General features: G+C 49.4%; 1 protein-coding gene across 1 annotated transcript in view; it reads right to left on the bottom strand.

Moving 5' to 3' along the window:
* cplane1 (ciliogenesis and planar polarity effector 1) overlaps positions 1 to 20,440 on the bottom strand; it is a 341,103-nt gene that overhangs the window by 83,910 nt on the left and 236,753 nt on the right. Inside the window, exons 43-45 of the mRNA XM_086002590.1 lie at positions 15,719 to 15,963; positions 8,199 to 8,292; positions 6,709 to 6,944 (exon numbers count right to left, since the gene is read on the bottom strand). Of these exons, the coding sequence (XP_085858716.1) occupies positions 6,709 to 6,944; positions 8,199 to 8,292; positions 15,719 to 15,963 (575 nt within the window). The remainder of the gene's footprint in view (positions 1 to 6,708; positions 6,945 to 8,198; positions 8,293 to 15,718; positions 15,964 to 20,440) is intronic.

Genomic DNA, 20,440 nt, shown 5'->3' with positions numbered 1-20,440 from the left:
CCATTCCACACTCACCACCCCGTCCTCCATTCCACACTCACCACTCTCTCCTCCATTCCACACTCACCACCCCCTGTCCTCCATTCCACACTCACCACCCCGTCCTCCATTCCACACACTCACCACTCTCTCCTCCATTCCACACACTCACCACCCTCTCCTCCATTCCACACACTCACCACCCCCTGTCCTCCATTCCACACTCACCACCCCCTGTCCTCCATTCCACACTCACCACCCCGTCCTCCATTCCACACACTCACCACTCTCTCCTCCATTCCACACACTCACCACCCTCTCCTCCATTCCACACACTCACCACCCCCTGTCCTCCATTCCACACTCACCACCCCCTGTCCTCCATTCCACACTCACCACCCCCTGTCCTCCATTCCACACTCACCACCCCGTCCTCCATTCCACACTCACCACCCCCTGTCCTCCATTCCACACTCACCACCCCCTGTCCTCCATTCCACACTCACCACCCCCTGTCCTCCATTCCACACTCACCGCCCCCTGTCCTCCATTCCACACTCACCACCCCGTCCTCCATTCCACACACTCACCACCCCCTGTCCTCCATTCCACATGTGATGAAATATTCCATTCATCACTGCGTGTGACTGTGGTTGGTTTCAGTTTCATTTCCCTTACCTCTGTTCCGCTTCCTCACCATTGTATTGTACTATGTGTAGGGCTCCGCCCATACCTGGCCCATTGTATTGTACTATGTGTAGGGCTCCGCCCATACCTGGCCCCTATGTAAGCTGGCCCAGCCTGCAGCACATCCAGTATGGCAGAGCTCTGGATGGAAGATACCTCTCTCCTGTGTGTTACCTTCTAAGTCAATAAAAGCCTTGTTTTGTTTCGCTAACATCGAGTCTCGGATTTATTGAGGCACATCAATTTTATTGACTTAATTTTCAACACAATGGATCAACTCTCTCCTCCACTCCTGTCTCTGATTCTCTCCTCCACTCCTGTCTCTGACTCTTTCCTCCACTCCTGTCTCTGATCCTCTCCTCCACTCCTGTCTCTGACTCTTTCATGCACTCCTGTCTCTGATCCTCTCCTCCACTCCTGTCTCTGACTCTCTCCTCCACTCCTGTCTCTGATCCTCTCCTCCACTCCTGTCTCTGATCCTCTCCTCCACTCCTGTCTCTGATTCTCTCCTCCACTCCTGTCTCTGACTCTCTCCTCCACTCCTGTCTCTGATTCTCTCCTCCACTCCTGTCTCTGATTCTCTCCTCCACTCCTGTCTCTGACTCTCTCCTCCACTCCTGTCTCTGATTCTCTCCTCCACTCCATTCCACACACTCACCACCCCGTCCTCCATTCCACACACTCACCACCCTGTCCTCCATTCCACACTCACCACCCCGTCCTCCATTCCACACTCACCGCCCCCTGTCCTCCATTCCACACACTCACCACCCCGTCCTCCATTCCACACACTCACCACCCGGTCCTCCATTCCACACACTCACCGCCCCCTGTCCTGCATTCCACACACTCACCACCCCCCGTCCTCCATTCCACACACTCACCACCCCGTCCTCCATTGCACACACTCACCACCCCCTGTCCTCCATTCCACACTCACCACCCCGTCCTCCATTCCACACACTCACCACTCTCTCCTCCATTCCACACTCACCACCCCCTGTCCTCCATTCCACACACTCACCGCCCCCTGTCCTCCATTCCACACTCACCACCCCGTCCTCCATTCCACACACTCACCACCCCCTGTCCTCCATTCCACACACTCACCACCCTCTCCTCCATTCCACACACTCACCACCCCGTCCTCCATTCCACACTCACCACCCCCGTCCTCCATTCCACTCACCACCCCTGTCCTCCATTCCACACTCACCACCCCCTGTCCTCCATTCCACACTCACCACCCCGTCCTCCATTCCACACACTCACCACTCTCTCCTCCATTCCACACACTCACCACCCTCTCCTCCATTCCACACACTCACCACCCCCTGTCCTCCATTCCACACTCACCACCCCCTGTCCTCCATTCCACACTCACCACCCCCTGTCCTCCATTCCACACTCACCACCCCGTCCTCCATTCCACACTCACCACCCCCTGTCCTCCATTCCACACTCACCACCCCCTGTCCTCCATTCCACACTCACCACCCCCTGTCCTCCATTCCACACTCACCGCCCCCTGTCCTCCATTCCACACTCACCACCCCGTCCTCCATTCCACACACTCACCACCCCCTGTCCTCCATTCCACATGTGATGAAATATTCCATTCATCACTGCGTGTGACTGTGGTTGGTTTCAGTTTCATTTCCCTTACCTCTGTTCCGCTTCCTCACCATTGTATTGTACTATGTGTAGGGCTCCGCCCATACCTGGCCCATTGTATTGTACTATGTGTAGGGCTCCGCCCATACCTGGCCCCTATGTAAGCTGGCCCAGCCTGCAGCACATCCAGTACGGCAGAGCTCTGGATGGAAGATACCTCTCTCCTGTGTGTTACCTTCTAAGTCAATAAAAGCCTTGTTTTGTTTCGCTAACATCGAGTCTCGGATTTATTGAGGCACATCAATTTTATTGACTTAATTTTCAACACAATGGATCAACTCTCTCCTCCACTCCTGTCTCTGACTCTCTCCTCCACTCCTGTCTCTGATCCTCTCCTCCACTCCTGTCTCTGACTCTTTCATGCACTCCTGTCTCTGATCCTCTCCTCCACTCCTGTCTCTGACTCTCTCCTCCACTCCTGTCTCTGACTCTCTCCTCCACTCCTGTCTCTGATCCTCTCCTCCACTCCTGTCTCTCTCCTCCACTCCTGTCTCTGATTCTCTCCTCCACTCCTGTCTCTGATCCTCTCCTCCACTCCTGTCTCTGATTCTCTCCTCCACTCCTGTCTCTGATTCTCTCCTCCACTCCTGTCTCTGACTCTCTCCTCCACTCCTGTCTCTGATCCTCTCCTCCACTCCTGTCTCTGATTCTCTCCTCCACTCCTGTCTCTGATTCTCTCCTCCACTCCTGTCTCTGACTCTCTCCTCCACTCCTGTCTCTGATCCTCTCCTCCACTCCTGTCTCTGATTCTCTCCTCCACTCCTGTCTCTGACTCTCTCCTCCACTCCTGTCTCTGATTCTCTCCTCCACTCCTGTCTCTGATTCTCTCCTCCACTCCTGTCTCTGACTCTCTCCTCCACTCCTGTCTCTGATTCTCTCCTCCACTCCTGTCTCTGATTCTCTCCTCCACTCCATTCCACACACTCACCACCCCGTCCTCCATTCCCCACACTCACCACCCCCCGTCCTCCATTCCACACACACCACCCCGTCCTCCATTCCACACTCACCACCCCGTCCTCCTGCCCAACACACACTCACCACCCCCTGTCCTCCTGCCCAACACACACTCACCACCCCCTGTCCTCCTGCCCAACACACACTCACCACCCCGTCCTCCTGCCCAACACACACTCACCACCCCGTCCTCCTGCCCAACACACACTCACCACCCTCTGTCCTCCTGCCCAACACACACTCACCACCCTCTGTCCTCCTGCCCAACACACACACACCACCCCCTGTCCTCCTGCCCAACACACACTCACCACCCCGTCCTCCTGCCCAACACACACTCACCACCCCGTCCTCCTGCCCAACACACACTCACCACCCTCTGTCCTCCTGCCCAACACACGCTCACCACCCTCTGCCCTCCTGCCCAACACACACTCACCACCCTCTGTCCTCCTGCCCAACACACACACACCACCCCCTGTCCTCCATTCCACACTCACCACCCACTGTCCTCCGTTCCACACTCACCACCCCCCGTCCTCCATTCCACACTCACCACCCCGTCCTCCTGCCCAACACACACTCACCACCCCGTCCTCCTGCCCAACACACACTCACCACCCCCTGTCCTTCTGCCCAACACACACTCACCACCCCGTCCTCCTGCCCAACACACACTCACCACCCCCTGTCCTCCTGCCCAACACACACTCACCACCCCGTCCTCCTGCCCAACACACACTCACCACCCTCTGTCCTCCTGCCCAACACACACTCACCACCCCGTCCTCCTGCCCAACACACACTCACCACCCCGTCCTCCTGCCCAACACACACTCACCACCCCCTGTCCTCCTGCCCAACACACACTCACCACCCCGTCCTCCTGCCCAACACACACTCACCACCCCCTGTCCTCCTGCCCAACACACACTCACCACCCCCTGTCCTCCTGCCCAACACACACTCACCACCCTGTCCTCCTGCCCAACACACTTCAATTCAATTCAAATCGCTTTATTGGCATGATAAGGTAAATCTTATGTTGCCAAAGCATCGAAAAACATTTATGGTTGAACACATAAACGCAGATCTATTCATACAGTGTATAAATATACATTCGTATAATTTGTATATCGTCTTTTCTTAGGTTTACTGGTTGTCCCTCTGTTTATGGCAAGCTGTAACATAGTGTGCCGCTAAGGTTACACAATTTCTCTCTTCCCCTAGTAGGTATGGGAGTTTTTGGTCGTCATTCAAATTTCTGAATTCAGGGCATATTTTTGTGAATTTTGGGTAGAAATTCTCCCTGATGCCCTGATATATTCCACAAGCTATGAGGAAGTGCCTCTCTGTCTCCACCACTCCCTGACTGCAGTGAGAGCATATCCTGTCCTCTCTTGGCAGCCAGGTCTGTCTGTGTCTGCCTTTTTCGATGGCCAGGCTATGTTCACTAAGTCTGTACATTGTCAAGGTTTTTCTCAGTTTGCTATCCTTTACCATGGTCAGGTATTCAGCCATGTTGTATTGTCTGTTTAGGGCCAAGTAGCAATTGAGTTTGTTTTGGGTTTTTGTTGTTTCTGCCCAATATGACAGGTATTTTTCCTTTTGCTTAGTGACAATTGTGTTGGGTCGAATTCTCTGTGCTACGATGTCACTGTCCTGGGGCTGGTTATTGTTAGTAGTGTTAGTAGTTACTTCACTGAGTCCCAGGACTAGTTGACTGAGGGTATTCTTCTTTATGGTCCTCTCTTGGCATTTCAGGGCTTCGTAATGATAGCAGTGGGGGTTGCTCATTTTTAGGTGTTTCCAGAATTTGGTGGCTCTTTTTTGGATAGTAATTATTAATGGATATTGGCCTAGTTCTGCCCTGCATGCATTGTTTATGGTTTTCCTTTGAGTCCGGAGGATACTTTTACAGAATTCTGCATGTAGGATCTCAATTGGGTGTTTGTCCCATTTTGCAAATTCTTGTTGTGTTAGCGGTCCCCACTCCTCACTGCCATAGAGTGCAATTGGTTCAATTACTGATTTAAAAATTTTGAGCCAAATGCTAATTGGGATTTCTATTCGGATTGATTTTTTAATGGCATAGAAAGCCCTTCTAGCTTTCTCTTTCAGTTCATTCACAGCCAGATGAAAATTTCCCGTAGAGCTGATTTTTAAGCCCAAGTATGTGTAGTTAGTGGTTTGTTCAATTTTAGTTGTTCCTAGTGTGAAATTTATTCTGGGTCCCTGATGTCTGGATCTTTGCTGGAACACAAAGACTTTGGTTTTTTGGGGGTTTATTGTCAGGGCCCAGGTCTGACAGAATGACTCTAGCAGATCCAGGTTCTGCTGTAGACCCTTAGTTGGTGACAGCAGAACCAGGTCATCTGCATAGAGGAGGAATTTAACCTTGGATTCATATAGGGTGAGGCCGGGTGCTGTAGATTGTTCAAGTAGTTTTGCCAATTCATTTATGTAAATATTAAAGAGTGTCGGTGAGATGGGCGAGCCCTGCGTCACACCACGCCCCTGTGGGAAGTATTTTGTTTGTTTGTCTCCAATTTTAACTGCACATTTATTGTTTGTATACATTGATTTAATTACATCATATGTTTTTCCCCCTACACCACTTTCAATAAGTTTCAAGAATAGACCGTCGTGCTAGATGGAATCGAAATTCTTCTGGAAATCTATAAAGCAGACAAAAATTTTGCTTTTGTTTTGATGAACATTTTTGTCAATTAGGGTCTGTAGGGTGAAGATATGATCTGATGTTCTATAGTTTGGTAGGAATCCAATTTGGCTTTTACTCAAGACATTGTGCTCCTCAAGGAAGTTTATAAGTCTTTTGTTTATGATACTACAGAAAACCTTCCCCAGGTTACTGTTTACACAGATGCCTCGATAGTTATTTGGGTCAACTTTGTCTCCACTTTTGTATATGGGCGTTATGAGTCCTTTGTTCCAGATATCAGGGAAGTAACCGATACTCAGAACCAAGTTGAAGAGTTTCAGTATAGCCAATTTCATTTAATCGTCCGTGTGTTTAATCATCTCGCTTAGGATGCCGTCTGCACCGCAAGCTTTTCCTGCTGCCCAACACACACTCACCACCCCGTCCTCCTGCCAAACACACACTCACCACCCCGTCCTCCTGCCCAACACACACTCACCACCCTCTGTCCTCCTGCCCAACACACACTCATCACCCTCTGTGCCCCTGCCCAGGGGCTTGACCCTGTGGCTCCCGTGGGTTTACGGAAATCTCAAACAGGTTATTGGGGTTCAACTGCTCCACATGCTTGAGGATCTAACAGTTGATCTAACTATGTCCCCGAGCCTTCTCCTCTCCTGTCTATAGCCTCCTCCCCTCATTCCCACAGCCCGCCCACGTATTGAGAACAAGTGGCAGCAGTTACCGGCAGAAGGGTGGAAGTCATCGGCAGCGACAGGGGGAGAGTGGCGGTGCCAGCTCTCACATACGGGAGATACAGCAGCCACCACCTGCGGGTAACACAGATCTTTAGCTTCCTCCTCGGCAGCGACAGGAGAGTGGCGGTGCCAGGCCCCGGACACAGGCGATGCAGCAGCAGCCACCACCTTTGGGTAACACCGGTCCTCCACTTCCTCCTCCGCTGCGACAGACGGTAGGTGAATAGCTGCTCCAACATGAAGCGGGAAGACAGAACGAGAAAGGCGATTATCAGCGTGTAGTAAAGACAGGCTAGAGAGGAAGAGAGCAGTGATGCGTGGGTCCAAGGCAATGCTTCGAGGGGGCAGTGGCTGCCAGCAAGGTCGGTACCACTGTGATGGGAGCTGACTAACAGCGAGCTCACCGCGACCACCCAAGTACATTCCAAGGGAGACTGGAGGTGGCAAAAACCAGAGCTCAGCAAGCTGCCCAGAAATCGGGAGATTTGTCGGCAGTATTCAAATACCACAAAATGAGCAAACACAACGGTGACTCACTACGGTGACTGGGTGGCTCACTGGGTTAGACACTGACATTTTCGTCTCTGGAGTCTGGGTCGCGATGCAGCCCCAATCGATGAGCTCAAAGTTACCTCAGTCCCCAGGTTGAATCCATCCAGTGAAGTGAGGAGTTGTAATTTCCATCCAGTCATTCGTTGCCATGGACCCACAGCAAAAAAAATCATAAATAACAGCAAAATTCAGCACACAGGCTTAAAGACTGGTTCAGAAAAAGGGAAACTTGTCACACTGGGGCAGTGTAGAGGGAGCGTTACTCTGTATCTAACCTGTGCTGTACCAGCCCTGGGAGTGTTTGATGGGGCAGTGTAGAGGGAGCTTTACTCTGTATCTAACCCATGCTGTACCTGTCCTGGGAGTGTTTGATGGGACAGTGTAGAGGGCGGTTTACTCTGTATCTGACCCGTGCTCTACCTGCCCTGGGAGTGTTTGATGGGGCAGTGTAGAGGGAGCTTTACTCTGTATCTAACCCGTGCTGTACCTGCCCTGGGAGTGTTTGATGGGACAGTGTAGAGGGAGCTTTACTCTGTATCTAACCCGTGCTGTACCTGCCCTGGGAGTGTTTGATGGGACAGTGTAGAGGGAGCTTTACTCTGTATCTAACCCGTGCTGTACCTGCCCTGGGAGTGTTTGATGGGACAGTGTAGAGGGAGCTTTACTCTGTATCTAACCCGTGCTGTACCTGCCCTGGGAGTGTTTGATGGGGACAGTGTAGAGGTAGCTTTACTCTGCATCTAACCCGTGCTGTACCTGCCCTGGGACAGTGTAGAGGGAGCTTTACTCTGTATCTAACCCGTGCTGTCCCTGCCCCGGGAGTGTTTAACAGACACTCCAATACTAAAACCCTCAAACACTCAGTTGATTTTGAGAACCGGCTGCTCAGCACAGTTCGTCTTCAAACAGTAATGAAACTCGCACCATACCTGCATCCTGCGCCAAAACCCCATGGGGAAAAGTGCATTCCACTGGCTCCTCGGGATCGATGGCACTGCCCAGGTGTTCAATGGTGTTTATCAGCTGTTGGCAAGAGCAGGCACTGGGTTAGTCTGGGCAATGTAAAGGGAGACAGTTCTGGCTTATCCATGACTTGGTATCAGATGAGCAGTCGGGTGTGGAGGTGAAGAAGGAGCAGAGTTCGGGGTTATCAGCACGCACGGGAATACTCATTCCATCCTGACATAGATCACTGAGTGTTAGCATGTAAAAATTCAGCAGGAAGGGGTGTATTATTTGATCCCGAGCCGAGCTCTCGACCCCATATCCTCTCCTTAAACAAGACCACCTACTTCCACCTCCCGTAACATGGCCCGCCTCCACCCCGCCTCAGCCCTCCTGCTGCTGAAACCCTCATCCATGTCTTTGTTACCTCCAGATCGACTATCCCAACGCTCTCAAGTATGGATTTGTGAAAGTTATGTCATGCCTGACAAGCCTGATTGAATTTTTGAAGAGGTGACTAAGGTAGTGGACAGGGGAATGTCTGCAGATGTTATTTATATGGACTTCCAGAAGACATTTGATAAAGTCCCACATAAGAGACTGTTATCTAAGGTAGAAGCCCACGGAATTGAGGGCAAATTATTGACCTGGTTTGGAAATTGGCTGAGCGGCAGGAGACAGAGAGTAGGGATAATGGGCAGGTACTCTAATTGGCAGGAGGTGACTAGTGGTGTCCCGCAGGGATCTGTGTTGGGGCCTCAACTATTCACAGTATTTATTAACGACTTAGATGGTGGCATAGAAAGTCATATATCCAAATTCGCCGATGACACAAAGATAGGCTCATTGTAGGCAGTGTAGATGAAAGCATAACATTACAAAGGGGATATTGACAGAGTAAGTGAATGGGCAAAACTGTGGCAAATGGATTTAAAAGTAAGCAAATGTGAGGTCATCCACTTTGGACCTAAAAAGGTTAGAATAGGGTACTTTCTAAATGGTGAAAATCTAAAAACAGCAGATGTCCAAAGAGACTTAGGGTCCAGGTACACAGATCATTAAAGTGTCAGGAACAGGTACAGAAAATAATCAAAAAGGCCAATGGAATGCTGGCCTTTATATCTAGAGGACTAGAATACAAGGGGGTAGAAGTTATGCTGCAGCTGTACAAAACCCTGGTTAGACCACACCTGGAGCACTGGGAGCAGTTCTGGGCACCACACCTTAGGAAGGGTAGATTGGCCCTGGAGGGAGTGCAGCGTAGGTTTACCGGAATGATACATAGAAAGGCTGGTGAAATAGGCAGACACGTGGAAGATGAAATAAGAACATAAGAAATAGGAGCAGGAGTCGGCCACTCGGCCCTTCGAGCCTGCTCCGCCATTCAATGAGATCATGGCTGATCTTCTGCCTCAACTCTATTCACCGGCCCTATCGCCATATCCCTTGATGCCCTTACTAGTCAGAAATCTATCAATATCTGTTTTAAATATACCCAATGACTGAGCTTCCACAGCCCTCTGGGGTAGAGAATTCCAAAGATTCACCACCCTCTGTGTGAAGAAATTTCTTCTCATCTCAGTCCTGAATGACCTACCCTTTATCCTGAGGCTGTGGCCCCTGGTTCTAGACTCCCCAGCCAAGGGAAACATTCTCCCAGCATCCATCCTATCAAGCCCTGTAATAATTTTGTATGCTTCAATGAGATCTCCTCTCATTCTTCTGAATTCAAGAGAATACAGGCCTAGTTTACTCAATCTCTTCTCATATGACAGTCCCGCCATCCCAGGAATCAACCTCGTGAACCTTCATTGCACTCCCTCTATGGCACGTATATCCTTCCTTAGGTAAGGAGACCAAAATTGTACACAGTACTCCAGGTGTGGTCTCACCAAGGTCCTATATAATTGGTGTAAGACTTCTTTACTCCTGTACTCAAATCCTCTTGTAATGAAGGCCAGCAGACCATTTGCCTTCCTAATGGCTTGCTGCACCTGCACATTCACTTTCAGTGACTCATGTACAAGGACACCCAGGTCCCTTTGAGCATCTGCATTCCCCATTCTTTCACCATTTAGGAAATACACTGCCTTTCTGTTTTTTCTACCAAAGTGGATAACTTCACATTTATCCACATTACAGTACAGGAAACTTCGCGATATCCGGCACCGACGGGACCGGCGTGATGCCGATCTATGAAAACTTCCGGACAGACCAGCGCTAATGTTGAAGGATATGGAGGTTTTCATCTCCGTATCTGACAACAAACACTGTTGCTTAGCAACAGCTTGTAAACAGTCGGCCCATACCTTGGAAGCATCTCTGTAGCTTAGCAACAGCTTCAGAGAGGCTTTCCAGAGACTGACTGTTTAAAAAAATGCTAGAAGAAAAAAAACCTAACAAAACGGCTGCTGATTTCTGCCATTAGATCGAGGTTTCCGGACATCCAACCTCCGGATAAACCAAAATTTCCTGTATATTCCATTTGCCATGTTCTCGCCCACTCACTGAGCCTGTTGAGATCCCCTTGAAGCCTCTTCACATCCTCTTCAAAACTGACACTGCCACCTAGCTTTGTATCATCAGCAAACTTGGAAATGTTACATTTAGTCCCCTCATCCAAATCATTGATATAGATTGTGAATAGCTGGGGCCCAAGCACCGATCCTTGCAGTACCCCACTAGTCACAGCCTGCCATCCTGAAAAAGACTCGTTTATCCCTACTGTTTGTTTTCTGTCTGTTAACCAATTCTCAATCCATGCTAGTATATTACCCCCAATTCCATTTGCCCTAATTTTGTTCACCAACCTCTTGTGATTTAACGCAGAAAAGTGTAAAGTGATGCATTTTGGTGGAAAGGATATAAGCTAAATGGTACAATCCTAAAGGGGGTACACAAACAGAGCGACCTGGGGGTATGTGTGCATAAATCGTTGAAGGTGGCAGGGCAGGTTGAGAAAGCAGTTAAAAAGGCTTACTGGATCCTGGACTTCATAAATAGAGGTACAGAGTACAGAAGTGTGGAAATTATGATGAACCTGTATAAAACACTGGTTCGGCCACAACTGGAGTATTGTGTCCAATTCTGGGCACCACACTTTAGGAAGGATGTGAAGTGCTTAGAGAGGGTGCAGAAAAGGTTTACGAGAATGGTTCCAGGAATGAGGGACCAGTTACGTTGATAGACTGGAGAAGCTGGGGTTGTTCTTCTTGGAGCAGAGAAGGTTGAGAGGAGATTTGATAGAGGTGATCAAAATCATGAGGGGTCTGGACAGAGTACGATAGAGAGAAACTGTTCCCATTGGCGGAAGGGTCAAGAACCAGAGGACACAGATTTAAAGTGATTGGCAAAAGAACCAAAGGTGACGTAAGAAAATATTTTTTACGCAGCGAGTGGTTAAGATCTGAATGCGCTGCCTGAGAGGGTGGTGGAGGCAGATTCAATTTTATTTTCAAAAGATGGTTCGATAAGTATCTGAAGGAAAAAAAATTGCAGAGCTACGGGGAAAGGGCAGGGGAGTGGCATAGTGGCAGCACGGTGGCATAGTGGTTAGCACTGTTGCCTCACAGCGCCAGGGACCCGGGTTCGAATCCGGCCTCGGGCGACTGTCTGTGTGGAGTTTGCACATTCTCCCCGTGTTTGCGTGGGTTTCCTCCGGGTGCTCCGGTTTCCTCCCACAGTCCAAAGATGTGCGGCTTAGGTTGATTGGCTATGATAAATTGACCCTTAGTGTTAGGGGGATTAAATACGTGGGGTTACGGGGATAGGGAGTGATATGTGTTGGTGTAGGGGTTACGGGGATCGGGTGGGATAAGTGTCGGTGCAGGCTCGATGGGCCGAAATGGCCTCTATCTGCACTGTGGGGTTTCTGTGATTTCTGTGATTGTGAGTGGGACAAGCTGAGAGTTGGCACGGGCTCGACGGGCTGAATGGCCTTAGAATCATAGAGAGTCATAACGGCACAGAAAGAGGCCATTCAGCCCATCGAGTCCGTGCCGGCTCTCTGTAGAGCAATCCAGTCAGTCCCATTCCCCCGCTCTATCCCCGTAGCCCTGCAAGTTTATTTCCCTCAAGTGCCTATCCAGTCTCCCCTTGAAAACATTGAGTGTCTCCGCTTCCACCACTTCCGTCGGCAGCGAGTTCCAGGTCCTCACCACTCGCTGCGTAAAAAAGTTTTTCCTCACATCCTCCCTGTATCTCTTGCCCAAAACCTTAAATCTGTGTCCCCTAGTCCTTGTACCATCAACTAGTGGGAACAGCCTTTCCCCGTCTAGCCTATCCAAACCCGTCATAATCTTGTACACCTCTATCAAATCACCCCTCAACCTCCTTTGCTCCAATGAAAACAAATCCAGCTTCTCCAACCTGTCCTTGTAGCTAAGATCCCCCATCCCCGGAACCATTCTGGTAAATCTCCTCTGCACCCTCTCAAGGGCCTTCACATCCTTCCTAAAGTGTGGTGACCAGAACTGGATGCAATACTCCAGTTGTGGCCTAACCAGCGCTTTATAAAGGTTCAGCATAACTTCTCTACTTTTGTACTCAGTACCTCTATTTATGAAGCCCAAGATCCCATATGCTTTGTTAACCACTCTCTCAATATGTCCTGGCAACTTCAGGGACCTATGCACATTAACTCCCAGGTCCCTCTGTCCCTGCAGACTCTTTAAAACTGTGCCATTAAGTGTATATTGCCTCTCCCTGTTCCTGCTGCCAAAATGCATCACCTCACACTTCTCTGTATTAAATTCCATCTGCCACATGTCTGCCCATTCTGCTAGCCTTTCTATGTCCTGTTGCAGTCGATTGGTATCATCCTCACTGTTTGCCACACCCAAGTTTGGTGTCATCGGCAAATTTAGAAATTCTACTTTGTATTCCAATATCCAGGTCATTTATGTATATCAAAAAAAGCAGTGGATCCAGCAATGACCCTTGGGGAACAGCACTGTCTACCATCCTCCAGTCTGAAAAACAACCATTTACCATAACTCGCTGATTTCTGTCCTTAAACCAATTCCTTATCCAAACTGCCATTGACCCACCTATTCCATGAGCCTCAATTTTGTTAACCAGCCTTCTATGTGGTATTTTGTCAAACGCCTTCTGAAAATCCATGTAGACAACATCCATTGCATTCCCTTCATCAATCCTCTCTGTTACTTCATCAAAAAATTCAATTAGATTAATCAAACACGATCTGCCTTTTACAAATCCGTGTTGGCTCTCCTTAATTAGCTTAAACCTCTCCAAGAGCCTGTTAATATTTTCCTTGATTATTGTTTCTAAAGCTTTACCCACCACTGATGTTAAACTGACCGGCCTGTAGTTACTGGGATTGTCCTTACACACTTTCTTGAACAATGGGGTCACATTTGCCACTTTCCAATCCTCAGGCACCTACCCCGCATCTAGGGAAGAATGGAAAATTATGGCAAGCCCTTCCGCTATTTCCTCCCCCAATTCCCTTAGCAACCTGGGATGCAAGCCATCTGGACCAGGCGACTTGTCCACTCTAAGCATACCCAGCCTTTCTAGTACATCCTGTCTATCAATTTTCACCCTTTCCATTGCTTCTACCTTTTCCCCTTCTACTGATATTTTGTCAGCATCCACCTCCTTAGTAAACACTGATACAAAGTACTCATTGAGTATTCTAGCCTTGCCCTGCGCCTCTGAGCATATATCACCTTATATCCATATATCCTCTCCATTGCTAATCTAAATCTTATGATACGATAATCACTCGTACCCAAGTGTTCTCCCACAGACACTTGGTCGACCTGGCCCACCTCATTCCCCAGCACCAGATCCAGCAATGCCTCCTTCCTCGTTGGGCCAAGAACATATTGGTCAAGGAAATTCTCCTGAACACATTTCAGAAATTCCTCCCCCTCCTTTCCCTTTACCCTCGCATTATCCCAATCGATATTTGGGTAATTAAAGTCCCCCAATATCGCCACTCTATAGCTCTTGCATATCTCTGCGATTTCCCTGCAGATTTGCTCCTCTACCTCCCTCTCACTATTTGGAGGCCTATAGAATACCCCCAATAGCGTGATCATACCCCTTTTTGCTCCTCAACTCTAACCAAATATATTCTGTCCTTGTCCCCTCAAGAACATCCTCCCTTTCCAACACTACAATGTCTTCCTTAATCAGCACTGCCACCCCACCTCCCTTTTTTCCTTCCCTATCTTTTCTGAACGCCTTGTACCCTTGAATATTAAGTGCCCAGTCCTCAGTTTTTAAGTTATGTTTCCATTATTGCCATAACATCATATTCCCACATAGCTAATTGTGCTTGTAGCTCACCAACCTTATTCACCACACTTTGTGCATTTACGTACATGTATTCTGAACCCATTTTTGAATTTTTCGTATCTTTCTTAGTCTGCTCCTATCTAATAGGGTACTACTTCCACCTCTAGTACTATCTTCTCTAGTACTATCCAACACACTCACTCTGTTACGCACCTTATTCCTCTTTTCTACTCCTATATGCTGGTGCTATAACCATTCTATGATTCTATGATACCCAGACTTCAAGGGTTAAGTTACGAGGTGAGATTACACAAATTAAGGTTGTAGTCCCTAGAATTTAGAAGGTTAAGGGGTGATCTGATTTACGTTTTCAGGATATTAAGGGGAACAGATAGGGTAGATAGAGAGAAACTATTTCCGCTGGTTGGGGAGTCTCGGACTAGGGGGCAGAGTCTAAAAATTAGAGCCAGACCTTTCAGGAGTGAAATTAGGAAACACTTCTACACACAAAGGGCGGTCGAAGTTTGGAACTCTCTTCCGCAAACGGCAACTGATACCAGATCAATTGTTAATTTTGAATCTGAGATTGATAGATTTTTGTTAACTAAAGGTATTAAGGGATATGAGCCAAAGACGGGTAGATGGAGTTAGGTCACAGATCAGCCGTGGGCTGTACTGAGGGATTGAATGGCGGATCAGGCTCGAGGGGCTGAATGGCCTCCTCCTATCCCTATGTGCCTCTTTTCCTCCTGGCCAGCCTCCCATTCTCCACCCTCTAAACTTCAGCTGCCTGTATCCTATCCCACAACAAGTCCCGCTCACTCATCACCCCAGTCCTCACTGGCCTACATTGACCCCTGATCCCACAACACCCCGAAATAACAATTCCCTTCATGACCTCACCCCTCCCTAACTCTGCAAGCTCCTCCAGTCCTATAACTCCCCCTTCCCCCCCCAAACTCTTCGAACTCCGGCATCTTGTGCACCCCCTCTCCCTATCAGTGTCATCCATGCCATCAGCCGTCGAGACCCCCTAATGTCTCACTTGCAGTGTCAGTGAAGGGATTGTTATAAACAGTATCTCTCGTTCACCATTTATTAATACAATGTGAGAGGACGGGCTGTCAAATGTCAGGTTGCCCTGTTTCTGCTCTGTGTTTAAGGTCCCTTCTCCCCCTGAGCGGTCTGTGGTGCAGGGTTAGCCAGTACCCTGGCAGTATTTTAGGAGGGCTCTTACCATCTTGGTGTTGGCAAAGTCCTGCTCCATGTTCACTGCCATGTCCTGCAGGGCACTGAGCTGGTGCTCCATCTCACTGAGCTGTGCCCTGACCTGCCGAGTGCCCAGAGTGTGGGCAGAGGCTGGGCGAGGTGCCCACACTGGGGCACTATCCTGCTGCAACAGTCTCTGGGTTAGATCGTCTCCGGCCAGCTGCTGTTCCCAATCCGCACTCCTGGGCTGGAGTGGGCCGAGGGACGGGCTCTCTAAAAACAAAATGACAAAGTAAACTTCAAGTAGACAGAAAGCACTGTCGCTCAGGCCTCGAGTCAAGTCACTGCCTGCGAGGAACTGGCTGCAGTTCACAGCGACTCCACTCGTTTTACACTTCCAACAAGCAAACAGGCCATTCAGCCGCACCAATCCATGTCGGTGTTTACCCTCCACACCAGTAAATAGTTCGAATCACATTTACCCGCCCTACTCCCAAAACCCTTCCTCACTTTTCCTCCATCCCCCTCTCCAATCTCATCCTGAATATTGACACAGTTTCTGCTCAACCACTGGCCCTGGGAGTGAATCCCAGACCCACAACTCTGTATTAAGAGCTTTCTCCTGCTCTGTTCTAAATCTCTTACATTAAACATCGTCATATCTCTATTTTAAATGGATTCCCTGCTTCAGACACAGTCCTTGGGCCTGGAGAAAGCCCCCAGTACAGCACACAGCCTGCTGTTCACTGGACTGGGTCAATGTTTGGACTCCTCAGGGAGAGGTCAGTACTGAGCATTCTCACTTCCAATCAGTGTCAGAATGCAAACCACTTTAATAATCCCACGGGTTAGATACAGAGTAAAGCTCCCTCTACATTGCCCCATCAAACACTCCCAGGGCAGGTACAGCACGGGTTAGATACAGAGTAAAGCTCCCTCTGCACTGTCCCATCAAACACTCCCAGGGCAGGTACAGCGCGGGTTAGATACAGAGTAAAGCTCCCTCTGCACTGTCCCATCAAACACTCCCAGGGCAGGTACAGCACGGGTTAGATACAGAGTAAAGCTCCCTCTACACTGTCCCATCAAACACTCCCAGGGCAGATACAGCACGGGTTAGATACAGAGTAAAGCTCCCTCTACACTGTCCCATCAAACACTCCCAGGGCAGGTACAGCACGGGTTAGATACAGAGTAAAGCTCCCTCTACACTGTCCCATCAAACACTCCCAGGGCAGGTACAGCACGGGTTAGATACAGAGTAAAGCTCCCTCTACACTGTCCCATCAAACACTCCCAGGGCAGATACAGCACGGGTTAGATACAGAGTAAAGCTCCCTCTACACTGTCCCATCAAACACTCCCAGGGCAGGTACAGCACGGGTTAGATACAGAGTAAAGCTCCCTCTACACTGTCCCATCAAACACTCCCAGGGCAGGTACAGCACGGGTTAGATACAGAGTAAATCTCCCTCTACACTGTCCCGGTAAACACTCCCAGGGCAGGTACAGCACGGGTTAGATACAGAGTAAATCTCCCTCTACACTGTCCCATCAAACACTCCCAGGGCAGGTACAGCACGGGTTAGATACAGAGTAAAGCTCCCTCTACACTGTCCCATCAAACACTCCCAGGGCAGGTACAGCACGGGTTAGATACAGAGTAAAGCTCCCTCTACACTGTCCCATCAAACACTCCCAGGGCAGGTACAGCACGGGTTAGATACAGAGTAAAGCTCCCTCTACACTGTCCCATCTAACACTCCCAGGGCAGGTACAGCACGGGTTAGATACAGAGTAAAGCTCCCTCTACACTGTCCCATCAAACACTCCCAGGGCTGGTACAGCACGTGTTAGATACAGAGTAAAGCTCCCTCTACACTGTCCCATCAAACACTCCCAGGGCAGGTACAGCACGGGTTAGATACAGAGTAAAGCTCCCTCTACACTGTCCCATCAAACACTCCCAGGGCAGGTACAGCACAGGTGAGATACAGAGTAAAGCTCCCTCTACACTGTCCCATCAAACACTCCCAGGGCAGGTACAGCACGGGTTAGATACAGAGTAAAGCTCCCTCTACACTGTCCCATCAAACACTCCCAGGGCAGGTATAGCACGGGATTAGATACAGAGTAAAGCTCCCTCTACACTGCCCCATCAAACACACCCAGGGCAGGTACAGCACGGGTTAGATACAGAGTAAAGCTCCCTCTACACTGTCCCATCAAACACTCCCAGGGCAGGTATAGCACGGGATTAGATACAGAGTAAAGCTCCCTCTACACTGTCCCATCAAACACTCCCAGGGCAGGTACAGCACGGGTTAGATACAGAGTAAAGCTCCCTCTACACTGTCCCATCAAACACTCCCAGGGCAGGTACAGCACGGGTTAGATACAGAGTAAAGCTCCCTCTACACTGTCCCATCAAACACTCCCAGGGCAGGTACAGCACGGGTTAGATACAGAGTAAAGCTCCCTCTACACTGTCCCATCAAACACTCCCAGGGCAGCTACAGCACGGGTAGATACAGAGTAAAGCTCCCTCTACACTGTCCCATCAAACACTCCCAGGGCAGGTACAGCACGGGTTAGATACAGAGTAAAGCTCCCTCTACACTGTCCCATCAAACACTCCCAGGACAGGTACAGCACGGGTTAGATACAGAGTAAAGCTCCCTCTGCACTGTCCCATCAAACACTCCCAGGACAGGTACAGCACGGGTTAGATACAGAGTAAAGCTCCCTCTACACTGTCCCATCAAACACTCCCAGGGCAGGTACAGCACGGGTTAGATACAGAGTAAAGCTCCCTCTACACTGTCCCATCAAACACTCCCAGGGCAGGTACAGCACGGGTTAGATACAGAGTAAAGCTCCCTCTGCACTGTCCCATCAAACACTCCCAGGACAGGTACAGCACGGGTTAGATACAGAGTAAAGCTCCCTCTACACTGTCCCATCAAACACTCCCAGGGCAGGTACAGCACAGGTTAAATACAGAGTAAAGCTCCCTCTACACTGTTCCATCAAACACTCCCAGGGCAGGTACAGCACAGGTTAGATACAGAGTAAAACTCCCTCTACACTGTCCCATCAAACACTCCCAGGGCAGGTACAGCACGGGTTAGATACAGAGTAAAGCTCCCTCTACACTGTCCCATCAAACACTCCCAGGGCAGGTACAGCACGGGTTAGATACAGAGTAAAGCTCCCTCTACACTGTCCCATCAAACACTCCCGTGGCAGGTACAGCACGGGTTAGATACAGAGTAAAGCTCCCTCTACACTGTCCCATCAAACACTCCCAGGGCAGGTACAGCACGGGTTAAATACAGAGTAAAGCTCCCTCTACACTGTCACATCAAACACTCCCGTGGCAGGTACAGCACGGGTTAGATACAGAGTAAAGCTCCCTCTACACTGTCCCATCAAACACTCCCAGGGCAGGTACAGCACAGGTTAGATACAGAGTAAAGCTCCCTCTACACTGTCCCATCAAACACTCCCAAGGCAGCGGGAATGGTAGCATAGTGGTTATGTCATAGTCTAAGGATAAGGGGTAAGCCATTTAGGACTGAGATGAGGAGGAATTTCTTCACCCAGAGAGCGGTGAACCTGTGGAATTCTCTGCCACAGAGGGCGGTGGAGGCCAGTTCATTAAATATATTCAAGAAAGAGTTGGATATATTTCTTGAGGCTAAAGGGATCAAGGGATATGGGGAGAAGGCAGGGACAGGGTACTGAGTTTGGATGATCAGCCATGATCTCATTGAATGGCGGAGCAGGCTCGAGGAGCCGAATGGCCTACTCCTGCTCCTATCTTCTGTGTTTCTATATGTTACTAGACTTGGTAATCCAGAGGCCTGGATCCAGATCCAGAGACAGGAGTTCAAGTCCCACCACAACAGCTGGGGAATTTAAATTCAGTTAATTAAATAGATCTGGAATTTAAAAAAAGCTAGTATCAGTAATGGTGACCATGTAAAAATCCATCTGCTTCACTAATGTCCTTTAGGGAAGGAAATCTGCCGTCCTTACCCGGTCTGGGCCTACAGTGACTCAAGCAATGTGGTTGACTCTAATCTGCCCGCTGAAATGGCCTAGCAAGTCACTCAGTTGTATCAAACTGCTCCAAAGTACACTGCACGGCCTGCAGCAGTTCAAGGTGGCGGCTCACTTCCTCACCTTCTCATGGGCAATTAGGGATGAGCAATAAATGGTTGCCAGCGATGCCCACATCCCATTAATAAAAAAAAAGGGTTACATACAGAGTAAAGCTCCCTGTACGGTGCTCAAGGTGGGTCTGACTAGATCCCTGTCGAGTTTGATCAGTAACTTTCTCTAACTTATATTCGACTATTCTGATGATCCTATGGCTTTGTTGACTGCAGGTGCAGCAGGCGGTTAAGAAGGCAAATGGTATGTTGGCCTTCGTAGCGAGAGGGTTTGAGTACAGGAACAAGGATGTCTTGCTGCAGTTGTACAGGGCCTTGGTGAGACCGCACCTTGAGTATTGTGTGCACTTTTGGTCACCTTATCTGAGGAAGGATGTTCTTGCCATGGAAGGAGTGCAGCGAAGATTCACCAGACTGATACCTGGGATGGCAGGAATGATGTATGAGGGGAGATTGGGTCAATTGGGCTTGTACTCGCTGGAGTTTAGAAGAATGAGAGGGGATCTCATTGAAACTTATAAAATTCTGACAGGACTGGACAGACTAGATGCTGGAAGGATGTTCCCGATGGT

The sequence above is a fragment of the Somniosus microcephalus genome, chromosome 1 (genome assembly GCF_052327205.1).
Source record: "Somniosus microcephalus isolate GS21.2 chromosome 1, FLI_Smic_1.0, whole genome shotgun sequence".
NCBI lineage: Eukaryota > Metazoa > Chordata > Chondrichthyes > Squaliformes > Somniosidae > Somniosus > Somniosus microcephalus.
This window is presented reverse-complemented; position numbering and strand designations above follow the sequence as displayed.